We start from the raw sequence: 17,010 nt of genomic DNA on the forward strand, positions 1-17,010 counted from the left end.
GTGTTTATTGAGTAGATCTACAAACGAAGAAGACAAAAAAGTAATAATATAGAAAAAAGATTAAAACTAATTCTAATTATTGTTTTAATTATTTTAATTATGCTAAAAGCCTGATGGCGACAACAAACCCAACTAAACAGCATTATTGCATGTATTATTTTGTGAGTCAAATTAATCAAGTATTATTACAAATAAAAATTAAAGGGAAATTGCTGACAAATCAAAGATTTAATTTCATTTAGTTTTCCTGTTTACATTTTAGACTAAAGGTGCTTATGTAAAGTCTTTTTGGGTGTGTATTTAAATGGCCACTAAGTCATAGCATTAAACCAGCTTGCACCATTTCTGGTTCACCTGCATGGAATGCAGACATTAATAATGTGCTAGTTACACCTGTGAGTTTCCTGCTGAGGCATGTCAGAACATCTGGTGAAAAAGTTGATTCCCTGTTTGATGTGAACAATGACGCTCGCCCCATTGTTGGAGTGACTGGGCCCAGGTTGCCCCAAGGTATAAAAACACCACAGGTTTGCTGGTGACGTTGTACTACTTTGCTTAGGCGGCAATGGAATTTAACAAAACAAAACATAACTACAAAGGAACTGATGATTTAGAGGCCAAAACACAAGCAAGTAATGACTACCTACAAGTGATAGCTCAGCAATAACCAAGACCTGGAAGACAACAACTAGAGTAGAAGTAACAGGGTGAAGTCTGAGGTGTGCCAATCTGAAACCATATGCTCAAATTCAGCCAAATATTTATTTTTTATTTTTTAATTAGAATCTTCACCCAGTTGATTATTTCTCCCGGTATTTAATTTCCTTTATTGAAAACCACACACCAGCTGCCTCTGTGCACCTCCAGCTTTAGCTCGGTCGCCCCCTGGTGGCCAAAGCCGAGCACCGCAAACAACATGGCGGCCACCGTGAGGACGTTGTGCTGCTCAGGTGAGACAGAGGTTATTCTCTAATTGAAAACGCTAAACACTTAACGCCACGTTGCGTTACGAGTAAACGTGTATCGGCACCAGCCGCTGTGTTTGACACCGCGTCCGTGCGAATAAAAGCCGTAATAACTATTAATCGGTGATGTTGGCTCGCAATGCTAGCGCTAATGCTAACACAAACTACCGTCAGCGTGATGTCTGAGAGACTGTACGGATCCTCTGGGAGGAACGCTTTTATTCTGGTGACACTATGAACCCAGACCCCGTCCCTGCTAGTGACCACAGCGGATTTGTCCTGTGTCAGTGTGTGACTCTTGAATTGTTTTTCAGCGTCGAGGAGCCTCCGCAGACAGATCAGCACAACATGTCAAGTACAAGCTGGAGAGAAGTGGAGGAAAGAGTGAGATTACACACTGTGATCTGTATTTATACTAGGAATGTGAGCAAGAATTTACCAAAAGGTTCTATATGTAGTAGTCTGTGTTAATGAAGGTTCATTAGTCATGTCTAAGTTGCAGAATTTTTGGCCTGTCAGAAAATATTTATTAATATTACAAAAAAGAAATGTACATTTATTTGTTATGTAGTAGCGAACTCCGCAAGTGGTTACAGCTACAGGATTTATTCACTTTAACTGATTAGAAAATAATAGACTATATTCTTAGATCTGAGATCAACACACTGCACAACCTCTGATTTACTGATGATGATGATGATGATGATTGAATGTGTGAGTTGCAGCAAAGATAGATGCTGGATGCGTTTGGGTGGTCATTACCCCTATACTATGGCTGCAGCATATGTACGGAGCAGCAGAGTTAGGGTTGAATGAAAACTTCATTGAAATAGACAGAGGATTGTAAATATCATATTTAGGTTGCACAGGTTGTTGAATCTTTGTCTGCAAAAAATGTTGATGTTTCTTCAGATGCATTATTATTATATAATTATCGTTACCCTGCAGTGTCTCATTAAAACATTGCTGCGTTGCAGACATGGATTGGCTCGGAGTGGCACAGAGTACGGACCTATGACAGATCTGCCTGACTGGTCGTTTGCAGGTACCCTCCTTTTGTTATCAGTATAATGTTTGAAGCCAGTGTCCAGCGTAGAAACAAGCTTCCGAAGAAAGTGAGCAACCAGTGACACAATTAGGCTGAACTGTGTTCTGTTTCCTGTGAGTAGATGGACGAGCAGCACCACTGATGAAAGGCCAGCAGAGGAGAAGGCAAGAGAGAGAGGTTTTAGCGGTGAGGGTCTCTCTCTGTACGTCTCCGTTCCTCTAGTCGCATGTTTTAACCTCTAAGCCTCTTTCTTGCAGAGACGTATCGTGATGCTGGACTCTGAGATGGACAGAGGGATCGAGAGATGGAGGGACAAACAGGAAGAGACCAAGAGAATGGAGGAGCATAAAAAGTCTTTGTTGCTCAAACCTAAGGGGAAACTGTTGATGAAAAAGAAATCCCAAAGCTAGTTCCTGTGTTTATAGTCTCATTTCAGATGATGCGTGACCTGTGGGTTCCACTTTATTTGTGTTTTTCACTAGTTAGTGATTCTAAAATAAATGATGTTGAATATGTATTTGTCTGTTGGTTGTATCCAGTCAAACGGGTGATAGATTCCACAGACACTCTCAGAGATTAAGCTGCGTTAATATCCCTGAGGTCCACTAGAATGCAGCATTTGTCCATTTCTAAGTGAAACGCCATTTTGTCTGGTGCCGGCGGAGGACGGGAGGAGCTGGAAAACAGCAACGCTGCTTCAGGACCGTCACACCTTGGAATACTGTAACTGTAAGTCTGTTGTCACGTGAAACATATGAAGAATACTTGGATCAGGACTCATTAAGTGAAACGGCCAAATAGACCGGCGATTTCTAGTTCAGAATCAAGGCAAGTTATTAATGTCCGAGTGTAAATACTGGTGCATGAAGGCAGCACTGAAGCTCCTCTGCAACCCAGCGTCTGGAAAGATAATTAGGCTCCAGCCAAGTTGGCAGAACCACTCCTCTGCTCTGGTATCAGCTCTGAATTGACTTTTGCTTCATCGTACTCTGCAGAATGCAGCGATCATCAACCACAAAGATGTGAATAATGTTGAAGTGTAACTTTGTCCCACGTTATGGTGTAAACTGAAGGAACGCTGCAGCTGTGTCTCTGTGTGGTCAGCATAATTTACTGTGACTATGACTGTAGAAGGAGCGAAGCCTCTCCCCTGTGCCCCTCCACTTGCCCTCGTGTTTGCTTTCGACCCTCTTGCCCTTTTCTCTCTCCCGTCTGCTCTTCCTCTCTCTGCCTGGCCCTTGTTGCAGACTTCAGCAAAGCCTCACTGTAATTAGGGCTGCTTGCCGCTGAGTTGCAGATTCTTTTCTGTGGAGATGGGAGTTTTCTCCCCACTTCTCTCCTGCTTGTTTAAATTTTTTTTTTAAATCCAGTTGACTGTAGCAGCTAAGTGCACGTTGCATTACAGATGTGTGGGAGGAGGCTGAGCAGGCCACAGCTGAGCATGTTAAACCCAAACAGAACCGCCTGTAAGACTTGTCAAAGCGACAGATTTCCCCCTGATCGCACATCCTCACACCTGCACCATCAAAGGCCTCCAACTGCACAAACAGTGAGAAAGCAACCCGTCATTCTTTCCCCTCACATCCTGCTTTTCTCTCCCCCAGCTCCTCCCACCGTCCCCCATCTTTCCCCTCCCCCTCGTGTTGTTTTGGTTTTGGAGGAAATGAGAACCAGATGTTGCTTATTGTGCAGCAGTCAGCGATAGAGGGATGGAGGGAGGCTGGGATGTTTTTGAGGCCTAGGGGCGCTAGGTGAGGTCGGTCTGTGAGGCAGGATGATGGCGCACATGCAGTTGCTTTTGAGGATTAGCTGTAGTCTGGGTTTCTCGGCAGATGCCAACGGGTGCCAGAGGACGGGCAGAGTCAGGGGCCGCGCGGAGGGTCTGACTCAGCAACGTAGACCACTTCCTGACCTACTGCTGCCTCCTCAGTGTTAAACCTGACTATGGGAATTGGCTTCGACTGGTAAAGTTGGACTGAGTGGGAAATAATTTGGCTTTAATGTGAGGTCAGCAGCAATAAAGAGAAATTACCCATAGCTGAATCAAGTAACATAGAAGTATTTAAGTACTGGCAACAAAAGCAATTAAAAGAGCCTTTATTTTAGTGAGTTGGTTGCCTAGTTGTTGTTTTTTTTCCACAGAATATATGAAAACAATAAATATTTTTCATCATAAACAGATCATATATGTTTTATCATATATATATATAATTATTTGATTTGATTTTTTTCCTGTGTACAGCATCATAAACTGGGGTTTGGAGGGATTCAGATAAGAATAAAAGAAGCAGCTGAAGTTACAGTAAAATGATGTTGATTATGTAGGTCACACGTCCCAGGTTGAATTGCAAGCAGCTGTCCTGGCCACTTCCTGCCTGGCACGGAGGAGCAGTGCTGAGCTGGATGGTTGATCCTGACTGGATGAGCTCAGCGTGAAGACGGCTGGAAAGGAGCGAGGGACCAGCAGAGCGGGAGGCAGACGAGCCTCCGGTCCACGCGCCTGCAGAGCAGGCAGGTAAAGGTGGTGGACGGGCAGTTCTTCTTCCCCTTCCCTTCGTGCTGATCACTGTCAGTGATTCAAAGTCTGCGTGCCCATCTTTGTGTAGGTGGAAAAAAAAACAACCAAAAAAATGGGTTTTAGCAGCAGATTCTTTCGTGTCTGGGAGTTTCCTGACACAGTGTAGAGTAAATTATGATGAAGGCTCCCAGACAGAGCTGTGTCATCCTCCTATAATTACAACAGATGATTTCATTTCTACAGAAACCCTTCACTGCTAACAAACCTTTCTTTCCAGGTTATTGTGACACTTTACCACATTCCCTTAAAGTCACCAAACCAAAGTCGACTATTAAACTGGGAAGCGCTGACAGCTCCCACGCAGCTCATCAGCGTCTGCGCAGCCGCCACCGACCCAGCGGAGCAGCAGATGTTCTTCCAGAGAACTGCAGCAGTCTGCAGCGCTTCTGTGGATGACAGAGGTTCGCTGAGACAAATGGAAACAGCAGGTGACCCAGAGCGGCCCACAGAGGCCGTCTGTCCATCGCAGGAGGAGCGTGGAGGGAAAAGACAAGCAGTCTTACAGTATGAAGCCCAAAATGTTTACACGTCTGCGTCCATGTCCTTCACACGGACCCATAATCACGCTCACATTAAGCTATAAGTGATACCAGCCAGAGTTTCCTCCTATTGTGTGCGTCAGTGGGGCCAAACCAGGCCGTTCCACCCTCTGTGCTCTCGGTGCGAGGAGGCAAAGCAGAGAAGGAGACAACAAAGACAGAGATGTTTGTGGTGAGAGGAGGAGCTGAAGCACCACGAAGGGCATCATTCTGCAGCGGGTGAGGAAATAAAGGAGGCAGAGGAGGCTCATTGCAAAAGACCTCAGCATAAAATTATTTATCGCCTTTCTCACTTAAGTCATCTGATTTTCCTCCCTCGCTTCCTCGCTCTGTTTTTCTTCACACATTTTTACTGTTGCTTTTAAGGGGGGGGGGGGGGGTGAGCGTGGGGCCGCGGGGCTCTCTCTCGCATGCAGCCGGCTCGGATGCTTCAGCAACTCCAGATGCTCAGCTGGAACCGACTCCTCTGAAAAAATGGGAGCGTTCCATCATTCTTTCCGACTCGTTCCTCGACACATGACCACTGGCTCGCAGTCCAACAGCATCCAGATGGTGACACTGTACCAGGCTCCGTCTGAGGCACAGGCCTGGTTTCTGCCGCTCTGGCACCTCCTGACCTTTGCCACACATCCTCTCCTTTGCCTTTATTCTCTTCATTATACAGCAGTGTTTAGCACTAAATGCTGCTTTCTTTTCTAGATGTTTATGTTCTTTGTCATTTTTGGTGTATTCTGAACATTACAATAAGCGCATTGTGTGTATATGGAAAGGTTTTTAGACACCACATAGATTTGATTGATGAAGAATGAATCCATAATAAAAACCAAAGTGTATTTTAACAAGCCAATGAGGAGTTGAGGGACGATGTTATGACACAATGTGCACAAGCTGAAGGAGGAGAAGCAAACACAGATGTTGACCTGCAGAAGCTGCAGCAGTGACGCAACGCTCTCCAAGCAAAACACCAACAATGGTTTTATCAGGACTGAAAAAGGTGCCTGTCACGGCATATTTCATTGGTTTTAAAGCTGTTTAGTGTGCGTGTGTGTGTGTCCAGTTACTGTGAAGACATGGAAATATAAAAACTATTCAAAATTTGTAAACGTTTGTAAAAAAACAATTTTATTTCACTTTATCGTTCGAAATACAAAAGTGAAAAAGGCAGGAAAGAATCTTGTTCCCTTTGATTGACATAATCATCATTATAAATATCATTACCATTATCATTGTTATGGATTAAATCAATTAACCTTCAAATTCGAGAGACTATGAGCACCATCTGTGTCAACGATCATAAATAGCATTGATTCTTCTTGTGTCTCAGCTTCCGTGTTGTTTCGGGATTAAACGAAGCTCCCCTGATTCCCGCGTATCTGTGATTGGATCTGATTCACCACAGGCTGAGTGGAAACTGGGATCGGTTCCATCATTGTCATGTTACGCCTCTGTCCAGCAGGACTTCATATGACAACGTATAGCAAAAAAGAAAAAAACCTCATTAAACCTTTACCAGGACAACAATAATAACAATAACCATACTTATAATAACAATAACTCGCCACAGCATCAATAACCATTCAACATTGCACCAGATTGTTCGAAACTGTAACAACTGTACCGATGATGGACACGAGTGGACAAACAACAACAACTGTACTGCAAGATTTCAAAGCTGTCATCTGTAGTAAAAAAAACAATCATCCTTAAAATTATCCTGTCTGACTGCTTGTAGTCTGTCGTACCAGAGGGACTGGGTTCGGTCTCACGGCGGCCTGATGTTTGTGTGGCTGGCGTCTCATCTGTACTTTATAAATCTGCTTATTCTAACACTTAGCATGAGGGACGAGCTAACATACGTAGCTGCATGATAAGAATCCAATAGGTTTATATATAGTAATAATAATAATAACTACACCATGAGCACGGTCGTCTTTAATGTTAAGCATTTGGGACAGAATCGTGGAATAACTTTCAGAAAAGTTACTTAAATGTGGAACATATTACAAATCTGGCAGCGCTGTCTGATGTCGTGGGTACATTTCTGTCAGAACCAAACGTCTGGGAGGTTTGATACGCAGAATAAACAGCTGTTACGTGGCTGAGCTTCAAGCGTTTGCCACCGGGCTCAGCAACAGAACGCGTGGTACAGAGGAAAGGGTCTAAATTGAGATGACGCTTCTGAGAGGACCAAAGTGAAGCACAGATTTAAACAAACGCGTCCTGTGGTGAGACGGATGAATCAGACAGCAGTTCAGCCGGAGTCGTCCAGTTAAAGTAGGAGAAGGAAGGAGGGATGTTATTTAAAGGCTGCTGTGAGAGGAGGCCCTGAGGAGCCCCTTCTTTCTATGTGACACTGGAAATCTCTAAATCTCTGAACACAGAACAGTACATGTAAATAGTTAACATACTAATACACTTTTTCCTGATTTCAGTTTCCGGGGCTTGGTCCCCCTTTCTACCCCCATTCCTCCTGTCTTTCCCTTGGTTCAACTCTCCTCGTCCTCCCCTTCGCGCCTCCTTCTCCCCCCCTCAGGCCGTCCCTCTGTGAGTCTGTCAGTCACGCGTCTGTGCCTAGACCTTGTCCAGGAGGGATCTCTGGCAGTAGAGCAGGCGTCGGGGTGTGCCGTACTTCCTGAAGATCAAAAGTGCTCCCAGTGTGGCCAGCACCAGGACCAGCAGGAGGAGCGGCACCACCACGGCCACGGCTCCGGCGCCGCCGCCGCGCGACTCGTCCATCTCGATGATGATCACCTCCTCCTCCCGGCCCTTCTTGGGCTCCTCGCTGTCGCAGCCCATCCAGTCCCTGAGCACAGACTTGGGGTATCCAGCCTCCACCTTCATGTGCTGGTTGTTGAACTTCCAGTACTTGTTGGCTTTGTAGAAGTAGGTGTAAGCTGAGGACGGGGGGAAGATGGAGAGAGTGATTCAAAGTGTTGACTTCGTGCATCAGCGCAGCTCTTGGTGTGTTAATTACTACATAAATAGCAACAAAAGGAAACCTACATGCATCTTCGCTCATGATGGCGGCTTTGATGTTGTCTGGGGCTCCGCTCCAGGTGCTGATGGGTTTAGGGTAGCCCGCGTCCACCCTGTGGGTGTCCTCGTTGAACCTGTAGTACCTTTAAACATCAGCAAGCAGGAAATATCACAGGTCAGCAATAAGTGAAAGAACGGTCAGAGGTGATTCAGTGTCGGGTCAGACCAGTTCTCTGGTAAAACGTCACCTGTAAGTTGCAGATATAAATATACAATGACCGACTTCTACCGGGAAACTGAATAAAAGGCTTAGAGGAAGGAAGAAATTATTTAGTGGTGATTGATGCCACAATGGAGTTTAGGATGTTGGGTAACATCTGTGGTTGAAGTCACAGTTCCTGAAATGTGCTTACGTAGTGTAATAAGCTAAAGGACGTTTGGAGTCTTACTTATTGCCTCTGAAGAAGAAGGTCTGTCCCGTCGGCGTGTAGAAAAGAGCAGCATCCAGCTTGTCTTTGGGTAAACCGCTGCCAAGGTCCGTCAGGCTCTTGGGCGAGTCCTTGTCCATGGTGGACTCACTGAAAACCCAGTATTTGTCACCTGGAGGCAAACAAACACACAGCGTTCAAACAAAGAGCAGGAACCAGTGAACAGTGATTAGGCTCAAACAATGAAGGTACCCTTGAAGAAGACAAACTTCCCGTCGCTCCTCTCGTAGGCGGCGTTGATGTTCGAAGGCAGGCCTTTCCAGAAGTGGTTGATGGGCATGGGGTACCCCTGCAGAACCTTGTTGTTACGCACGCGCCAGAACCACTTGTCCTGCAAAGAGACGCAGGAAGATCAGTGAAGGAACCTGCAGCGACATGCTAAAAGCTGCGCCTTTGCTCGTCTTGGAGCCACGCTCTACCTTAAACACGAACTTTTCCCCCCGGAGGACGGCGATGGTGTCAAAGTGGCCCTCGCAGATGTCCGGGCCGTGAGTTGGCCGGTCGGGGGTGGACGGCTTGGTGGGTCGAGGGGGCGGAGGCGGCGCCCCGGACTTGGTTCCTGCGGGTGAATTAGCCTGATTAGCAACGTATACAGCATACAGCGCGTGTGGGCTGAGCTCACGGGGGATGCACGCACCATAGATGGCCTGGATGCCCCTGCGGTCGTCGTCTGGGAGCTGGAAGTTTTCCGTATCGAACCACTGGTAGAACGGGGCCATGATGGCGTTGGGGTCGTTGGAGTGCTCCAGGCCCAGAGCGTGGCCCAGCTCATGGACGGCCACCAGGAAAACATCGTTACCTTCGGGGAGACAGAGTTTAGCTGGTGTCACTTCCTCTCAGACTCTCCAACCCATGACCCGCCTCCCTCTCTCACCTCCCTGGTCGACCGCCCCCGTCGTCCAGGGCTCAGCGAGGTCAAAGTGCGTGTCTCCGCCGATGCCGTTGCCGGGGAAGTAAGCGTGAGCCAGGAAGCCGCCCTCGCCGTCGAACGGCGTGCTGTCGCCGTGGAAACCCTCCGAGAAGGACAGCATGATGTCGGCGTACTTGTCCACCTTGCCTCGGATCTGGCTGAAGGGGATTTCTCTGAAGGTGAGCGGGATCGCCCTCTCCCACACCTTGAAGGCCTTTCTAATGGCGTCGAACGTGGCACGCTCGCCCACTTTGGGGGTGTAGTTCTCTATGCTGTGGAGCAAGATGGAGCGGGTCAGAGCAGAGGTGGACGGAGTCCGGCCAAGATGCAGTGGCCTAGTTTGGAAATTCACCATAAAAGCCACAACTACAGAAGCGAATGTTGTCTCTGGTGCCGTCATGTTTATTTTTAGGACTAAAATATTCCAGGAACTAGAGTCTGTCTGTCAAAAAGAGCGATTTAAGTTTATTTCTTCGTTTGGATGTAAGAGAAGCAGCTCCACCTGAAGGTCACCTCCGGTTTCTCCCACTTCAGCCCCTGCACAGCGTATCGCTTCCTCCTCAGGTTGGTTTTCAGCTCCGGGCCGAACTTGTCTGGGACTCCACAGCGGGGGCGTCCCATCGCCCTGGCAACAGCGACACAATAAAACGTCTCATTTTAGGTTATTTCTCTCCAACGGTCAGTACTTCCCCGCTTTGCGTGTGGCAGGCTCACTCCAAGGTGTTGGCGTCTATGGATCCCGTGACGGTCAAGCCGTACAACCTCTGCATGGCGGCGATGGCTGTCTGAATGGTCTTGGGGGAGCGGATGGCCTGGGCCCTGACGTCGCCTGGAGGCAGGTAGCCGTACTTCTGCAGCCACGCCTGCGACAGAGAAAGGGACGAAGGCACGGCTGTAAATGACCGTTATTACTTGACTGCGGGTAAAAGCTAATCATAGCTTGGTCTATTAAAGAGGTGGACGCACCTCTACAGCTGTCAACTATGTTCAGGGCAGGAACAACAAAATCAATCACACCAAGAAATAAGACGTCTATAAAACACATTATTTGACATATTTTAACACACTCGTATGTTCTCATTTGCTCTGAAATCTCTGGGTTTCTCAGTCAGACAGAAACACCAGAAATCACATGAGACAATCTTAAAGCGTCTTAGTCAGCAGAAAAGCAGGGATTGGCCTCTTGTGTGAACCTGCGGGTGTTTTTCTGTTTCCAGTCAACTTCCAGAGCTTGTTTGAGCCTGTTTCACTGAGCTCAGATGTAAAATACACAACTGACGATGAGTGAGGGCCCACGTACAGTCACTGTGTTTACCTTAGCCTGGTCCAGCTCTGCTTGTTACAATTATTGTCTTTTCTTCATGTGACTGAGACCCAATCCTTTTTATGAACTCTTTAAAATAAAACCATTCCCCGTTACTGGGGCTGAATGTGTTACTGGAAACTGTGTTGTGGGGTCATAAGAAGAGATGAGAGAGCAACCGAGGGCCAAATAAAACACGCACAAAGCATAAACCCTGATGTCATTTCAGTCACAATGACCCAGAACTGCTGTCTAGACCATCGCGGCCAAACACAACTCTTAACTGGAATGGGAAAAAGTAACACTGGCGCTCCTCAAAGCGCCTAAGATCCTTCTGCTGCTGCCAACGCGCGTTTAACCCGCGTTCAGCCTCACACACTGTAAAGAAACCGCTCAGCATCTTGGGAAAATAAGCTCAACTTGCTTAGACTTGGCTGGTGAAGGTTTATACCAAAGCAACGTGTGCTTGTTAAACACGTGGCATGGAGATCATTAGCATGGAGCCATGTTTTAAACAGACTGTTTCCCTATTTCCTGCTCTGACGCTAAGCTAAGCGGCCACTGGCGTCAGCGTGAGCGTGGCACATCTGACCTCTGACCCCTGTCAGGGCTCATGTTCCCAATTAGGCGTCTGCTCACGCCCATCTTTATCCTGACCACCTACTAATGTGGCGCAATTACGGCGGAATCCTTCGTTAGCGTCATCTAAACCTCAGAGATATCGCTTGTTCCACCACCGTTGCTGCTTTTCTCCTCAGGCCTCCATCCGCCAGGGGAAAAAAACAGCGGGCGGAGTGGAAATGGAGCAGCGGGGCCGGCCTGCACGTCGGCGGTGCACACTCAGCTACTGTTAGTCATGTGGCGGCAGAGAGGCCGGGGAACAAGGTCCGATTATGACGACCCGCGCGCCGCTAATTTAGCCTCCTTTCTCCATCTCCACTGCTCCTTCAAGACCCCTCTGGATTATTTAAGCTTCTAGTTCACTTAATCTGCGCCATCACTCTCTCTGAGCAAACCCGCCTCCAACAACAGCCAGATTTACTCCTCGGCTCCGCTGACTGCCGCTAGTGTGTCCTGTGGCTCCGCTGTGGTGACGCGTCTGCTTCTATGAAAACACCCCCATGAAAACGCTCCCCCACTCGTCAAGACCAGCGCTTTTCTCCTCCAGTGGCCACACTGCTCCACACACCACCGCCGCCACCGCCTCCGGTGGGGACGCCAGGTATCCCAGCATGCACCCCTCCTCCCTGGATCTCCCAGCAGCCCCCATCAAAGGTTCCATTTATCGTGAGTCGTCCATGGCGAGTATTGTTGGCCTCGGCCGCTCGCTTCGCAGCCATGTGTGGTCGGAGGGCGGTGAACACACCCCTGGGTCTGTGCAGCGTGTGGGTGTGTGCCGTGACGTGTAATGGACACACTGAGGCAACAAGCGGGATGTAAATCATGTAAATAAGGTAGAGCTGTGAGACACTGTGACCCCACATTGAACTCCTGGTCCTATAATAGTGTAAAACGCAGGGGACTCGCTGCTTTGAGTTCCTGTTCACTCCCCCGCTCTGGTTCTGAGGCCTTCATCATTATAAAACTGTGACCGTTTTTCTTCCATGAAGCAAAACGTCAACTAGCAGGATTATTCCGGGCTCAAACATCCCAGCACCGCCTCGGCTGCAAGCTGCCGCCTGCAGCCTTTCTAATCTCCAGACGAAATCAGCAGAATCTAAATCTTCTGATTTGGAGCGCGACTGGATTTAACCTCCATGTGGACATGAATAGATAATACCTTAACTCCAGTGAACTCCCATCTGCTTAAACTTAATTACGCTCATTTAAGAATATGCATCTTACAGAACTAATGATGTTCATGTTGCTTAAATACTGGACGTGGTTAGTGTTTGTCTCCACGTCCTGTCACGAGATCCTTCACTCACATTCTTGAGTGACTGATTGCTCATTTGTTTTCCACTGGAACCATAAAAAAGTCCAACCACAAGTTCTTACAACAGCTATAAACAAGTGGAAACCCCCCCACAGCATTTTTTACATCTGAGGTAGAAACATTTTTACGTGAAGTGAAACCGGGGATGTGATATTCAACGTATCTTTGGGATCTGCTATATATTTTGCAGTGCAGTGATTTTAATTAGGCCAAATGTCAAATTATTGTGTATAACAATTCTGCCAAATGTCCAAACGCTGCTCGTCTCAAGCGGCCTCTTGGAAAACAGCTTTTATACCGAGTATCTGGTTTTCTTCAGCTGGAGAAAATAGTTGGACGCTTCTGTTGGAGATTTCCTGCTGCCAGGACGTAGGGAGGAAAAAGGCCGGGCAGATGATCGAAAGCGCAGTCACATTAGCGCAGGCGAGGGAAAGACATTAGGAAGAAGAGCAGCGAAGCGAAAGAAAGTGTGGAGAGAAGAAGCAGAGGTTAGGAGTTTAGCCGAATTCAAATTCGTGGCACTGACTCAGTCGTTCCTCTTGTTCGGTGCCAACGGAAAAAACGGGGGAACTGAGCTCATGAGCGGCCGAAATCGCACATCGCCTTCGCTCCCTGGCGTCAGTGACCCAGTTAGCGCTCGCACCAGCTCTGCATTTCTACTGGGCCCCACAGGTGCAGGAAGCAGATCCACTCAGGAAGGTGCACTCTGCTGGAGCTCAATAGAATGGCACCCGTTTGTGTTTGCATCGAAATGAAGTCAGTTAAAGTGAAATGACGACAAAGACAACTAATAAACTGAGGGCGTGCGTGAAAAGCTGCAGACGTCCTTCTGGTATTTTTACACTTCTAGTTTATTAGCGTGTTTCAAGCTCATTTCCTCTCTATTGGTTTTCCTGTATGTGCCTTAACTTTTACTTCTTGCTTTTGCTTTGACTTCTCCTCCTGCCTTGCAGACATCCTCAGTTCATCTTTAGCTTTTTTCATCTCTTCCTGCTTTGTTATTTCATGTTTTTTTTATAGACTCATAGTTTGGTTTTGCCTCATTTAATTATGATTTCTGTGAATCCTGGGTCCTTTCCACTCGCTAGCTTTGTGTGATAAACTTCTCCTCCTCCTTCCCCTGCTGCTACGCTCGGCCCGGCGCTGCCCGAGGTTATGAAATCACAATAAATGAGAGGTTGCAAAACGAAATAAGCAGCGTGGAAAGTGCGTTCTTTGTTGTATTGTAATTATAATTGTAACTTGACGCAGAGCTGTAAATAAACCTCAGCCTCCGGGTTTCTTTCAGACGCTCGATTCTGCTCCAGCACATTCTACTTCTTCTAGATCTATCTGACAACAACAACAGGATTGTAAATCTGCCCAAAACTCTAGTATGAATGTGTCCATTACAAACAGATTACACTAATGTCACGGTGGAAACTCTCTCCCTTTGAAGCCTTGCGTTCCCCCCGATGGAGCGCTTTCATAGCGACACAGCAGCTTCTGCCCCTTGAAGCCCATCGGTTTCTCATTAAGCAGGATCCAGCTGATTATTTTGACATATTAAGTGACGACCGCTGCCTGTCGGAGCAGCGTGCGCCCCATCTTGAGCAAGGCCTCTCTTTGATGCTACATCAACAGCAGCTCTCGTCGAGATAAAGGGAACTGAAGCCACATGTGCTGGAATCACGGGACACGAGTCTCCAGATGGCAAATCTACAGCCAGATATGAGAGATCCTGTTTTAGGCCCTGTTGTTTTCATTGCTGCCCATTTCCTTCCCACGCAGTGTCCCACTAAGCATTTTATTTAAGTAAACAAAGGTCAGGGGATTATTGAAAACAGATGTTGGAGGACGCAAAGGTACAGCTTTGGAGAAGCAGGCTTGATTTCAGAGAAATGTTGATTCTCCACTGGTGGAGCTTCTTATTTCATCCTGGATTAAGCGGATTCAGTTGGTGAAGTCAGAGTGGGAGGTTCAGATGTTGAGCAACGCTGATGAAACCCTGAATTTCAGTTCTGCTTTCTTCACCCTCCCAGCCCCATCAAAGGCATCATCATCTGCATCCACTTTAATTAAACTCACTTCATTTCCCTTGGCTTCTCCGCTGTTGCAGTTCTCTCCTCTTTCTCCTTCTCAGACCTGGAACCCAGACGCGTCGATCTTTTGATCACAGGGTTCATCTGCAGCGCTGAGGTGACGTAATCCCGAACCCATAATTTGAACTGATCCTCTTTTTGCATCAGGACTGACTGTTACATGTGACTCCATCGCAGCCCTAAAGTGGCTCAAACAAGCACACGGGACATTCCCTTCGCATCTGCTGAGCCTCAAACTGACCCCACACTCAAGCTCAGTATAATAAGCTGGCACTTTGCTACAGCGCCATTAAAGCGGCCGTGATGCTGCTGAAGACGACGGTGCAGTCAACAGTCGTCTCACTTTGTTGACAGACGCTCATCACCGTGTTGGCGTGTTCCCCGCGGGAGGGAAGCTGCCTGCGGCTTCCTATAAACTGTCTGACTCTGCCTCACAGACAGGCTTGACTCACGCCAGCGACTTGTGGTCAGTGACTAAGGTGCTCCTTCACTTCTCCTGCATCCCGCATCCTCTAACTACGCTTGTTTATGCTCCACGCGACATCTGGCTGCTGGCAGCGCCTTCAGAGGACCTCTTTGTATCGGCAGTTCCTGGGGGGGTGACTAAACGTGAATCAAACGGACTTCATTATTTTTATCAAGGTGATCAGGATCCGTCAGGATGATGTGTGACCTTCAGAGTAAAAGACCCCACTGTGCTGAGCGCTGGGTCGGAGTTTCCGAAGCCTGAGGTCTCACAGACAGGGCGCCTTGTGTCCAGGCTGTTGTGAATGCAGAGCAGCTTCCCAGCCTTCTGTCTGCGCAGCCTATACAGGCAGATGAAAACCATTAACCCCCTCCCCCGTATCACCGCCACCACATTTTCTCCGAACAAAGCGGCTCAGCAGAGTTTTTCTACGCTGGATCTCTCCCTTTCCCCCCAACAAACCACAAGCGTTGAGACTCACGACATTTTTTTTCCCCTCGGTTGAAATTTTAGCCGCTCGCACTGAACTCTTTAAACAGCTCTCAGCAAGAAACAAAGATCAGGAGTGATTGAAGGGGGGGAATAAACATGCTGGGAGCACAAACGGTTCCTCCCTTAGTGCTGCAGGCGTCAAGGTAATGGAGCAGTACAGTAAATCTGCAGAACCCTGTAGTGATACAAGCAGGGCTTTAAGTGCAATAACACAGCACTGCTGTTGACTTTTTAATGGAAAACACTGAATCTACGTAGTCCAAAAGGGGACAAGACTGTTTGGGGTTGAATATGACAAACTGGCTGTGGACACATGATAAACACATGATAACGTGCATGATAAGTGGTGTATAAGTCGTGTATCCCACTTACCTCTGCTTGTAGTACGTTTGCAGTGACGGAGGTGAAGCCAAAGCAGCAGAGAGCACAGACCAGGAGCTGGGGATGCATTCTGCTGTTAATCTGCCTCCCCGCAATAAAAACAAGCTTCAACTGAGTGTCCGCGCGAGGCCCCGCGCGCAGAGACACGGAGAGAGAGAGAGGCGCTCACGACAAAGCCGACGGGACCCGGTGCCGTCAAAACGTGGCAGGAAACGGCCGTATCCGCACGGAGCAGCAGACGCTCCGGCACCAAGACGAAGTCAGAGCAAGGGAAATGCTAAAACCATCAGGTGCTGAGTTGGGTTTGACTAATGCTTCATAGTTTGGCCTCCTCTTAACTTAGGAGGATTGTCTGAAGGGTGTGCGGACGTGGAGAGAGAGAGAGAGAGGGGGGGGGGGTCTGTGTGGATCCTCCTCCAGATGTGCGGGATGATTTTTTCATGACTTCGTTACGACAGCTGTAGATGCTGATCAGCCTGATGACTGATGACACACAGACGTGATTTAATCACGGGACGGCGCAGTGACCGGTGACAGAACCTTAAAAACCACGGTAGTCACAACAGTCCTGACAAAAAGAGTAGTTTTCTATGAATATTGGTATGAATTTGTACAAGTATACAGTGGCATAAAACTAAGTACGTAATTCATATCTTGTCAAATTCAGCACAGAAGACTTAGAATAAAGACAATAAATATATTCATGACAATAATAGTAATAGTAAAGCAAGCTTCTTTAATATGGAACAGTTTAGCGATTAAATAAGAGGACACAGAAAAGCGCACACAGTGGGTCTTGGGTGATGTGTTAGCTGTTAATAACACAAAATAGTCAGATTAAGAGTAA

The 17,010-nt window shown here is 47.5% G+C and overlaps 2 protein-coding genes across 4 annotated transcripts; one reads left to right on the forward strand and one right to left on the reverse strand.

The window, feature by feature from the left end:
* The first annotated feature begins 797 nt into the window (after positions 1–797).
* mrpl52 (mitochondrial ribosomal protein L52) lies at positions 798–2,528 on the forward strand. Its single transcript, XM_029143124.3, has 5 exons — positions 798–950; positions 1,280–1,349; positions 1,943–2,010; positions 2,135–2,199; positions 2,271–2,528. The coding sequence occupies exons 1-5, from the start codon at positions 917–919 to the stop codon at positions 2,421–2,423; spliced, it is 390 nt and encodes a 129-aa protein (XP_028998957.1). The 5' UTR covers positions 798–916; the 3' UTR covers positions 2,424–2,528.
* A 3,697-nt stretch (positions 2,529–6,225) lies between these two features.
* mmp14a (matrix metallopeptidase 14a (membrane-inserted)) lies at positions 6,226–16,512 on the reverse strand. 3 transcript variants are annotated; one of them, XM_029142055.3, is made up of 10 exons: positions 16,155–16,510; positions 10,219–10,367; positions 10,007–10,129; positions 9,469–9,776; positions 9,232–9,393; positions 9,014–9,153; positions 8,787–8,925; positions 8,556–8,706; positions 8,134–8,249; positions 6,226–8,024 (listed from the first exon to the last, which is right to left on the reverse strand). In XM_029142055.3, the coding sequence occupies exons 1-10, from the start codon at positions 16,230–16,232 to the stop codon at positions 7,702–7,704; spliced, it is 1,689 nt and encodes a 562-aa protein (XP_028997888.1). In that variant the 5' UTR covers positions 16,233–16,510; the 3' UTR covers positions 6,226–7,701. The 3 variants fall into 3 exon arrangements, with proteins under 3 accessions (XP_028997888.1, XP_028997880.1, XP_055359062.1); XM_029142047.3 differs by having other exon boundaries at positions 9,014–9,393; positions 16,155–16,512; XM_055503087.1 differs by lacking the exon at positions 16,155–16,510 and adding an exon at positions 14,811–15,488 and having other exon boundaries at positions 9,014–9,393.
* Between the last annotated feature and the right edge of the window lie 498 nt (positions 16,513–17,010).

This window comes from Betta splendens, chromosome 2 (genome assembly GCF_900634795.4).
Source record: "Betta splendens chromosome 2, fBetSpl5.4, whole genome shotgun sequence".
NCBI lineage: Eukaryota > Metazoa > Chordata > Actinopteri > Anabantiformes > Osphronemidae > Betta > Betta splendens.

What these genes read in the sequence shown, in the direction of transcription:
- mrpl52 (XM_029143124.3), top strand. Translation starts at nt 917, where the DNA reads ATGGCGGCCACCGTGAGGACGTTGTGCTGCTCAG. An exon ending in GAGGACGTTGTGCTGCTCAG is followed by an intron (nt 951 to 1,279) that starts GTGAGACAGAGG and finishes ATTGTTTTTCAG; the next exon opens with CGTCGAGGAGCCTCCGCAGA. An exon ending in GCCTGACTGGTCGTTTGCAG is followed by an intron (nt 2,011 to 2,134) that starts GTACCCTCCTTT and finishes TCCTGTGAGTAG; the next exon opens with ATGGACGAGCAGCACCACTG.
- mmp14a (XM_029142047.3), bottom strand. Translation starts at nt 16,232, where the DNA reads ATGCATCCCCAGCTCCTGGTCTGTGCTCTCTGCTGCTTTGGCTTCACC. An exon ending in GAAGTTTGTCTTCTTCAAGG is followed by an intron (nt 8,707 to 8,786) that starts GTACCTTCATTG and finishes GTTTGCCTCCAG; the next exon opens with GTGACAAATACTGGGTTTTC. An exon ending in CATCATGAGCGAAGATGCAT is followed by an intron (nt 8,025 to 8,133) that starts GTAGGTTTCCTT and finishes CCCCGTCCTCAG; the next exon opens with CTTACACCTACTTCTACAAA.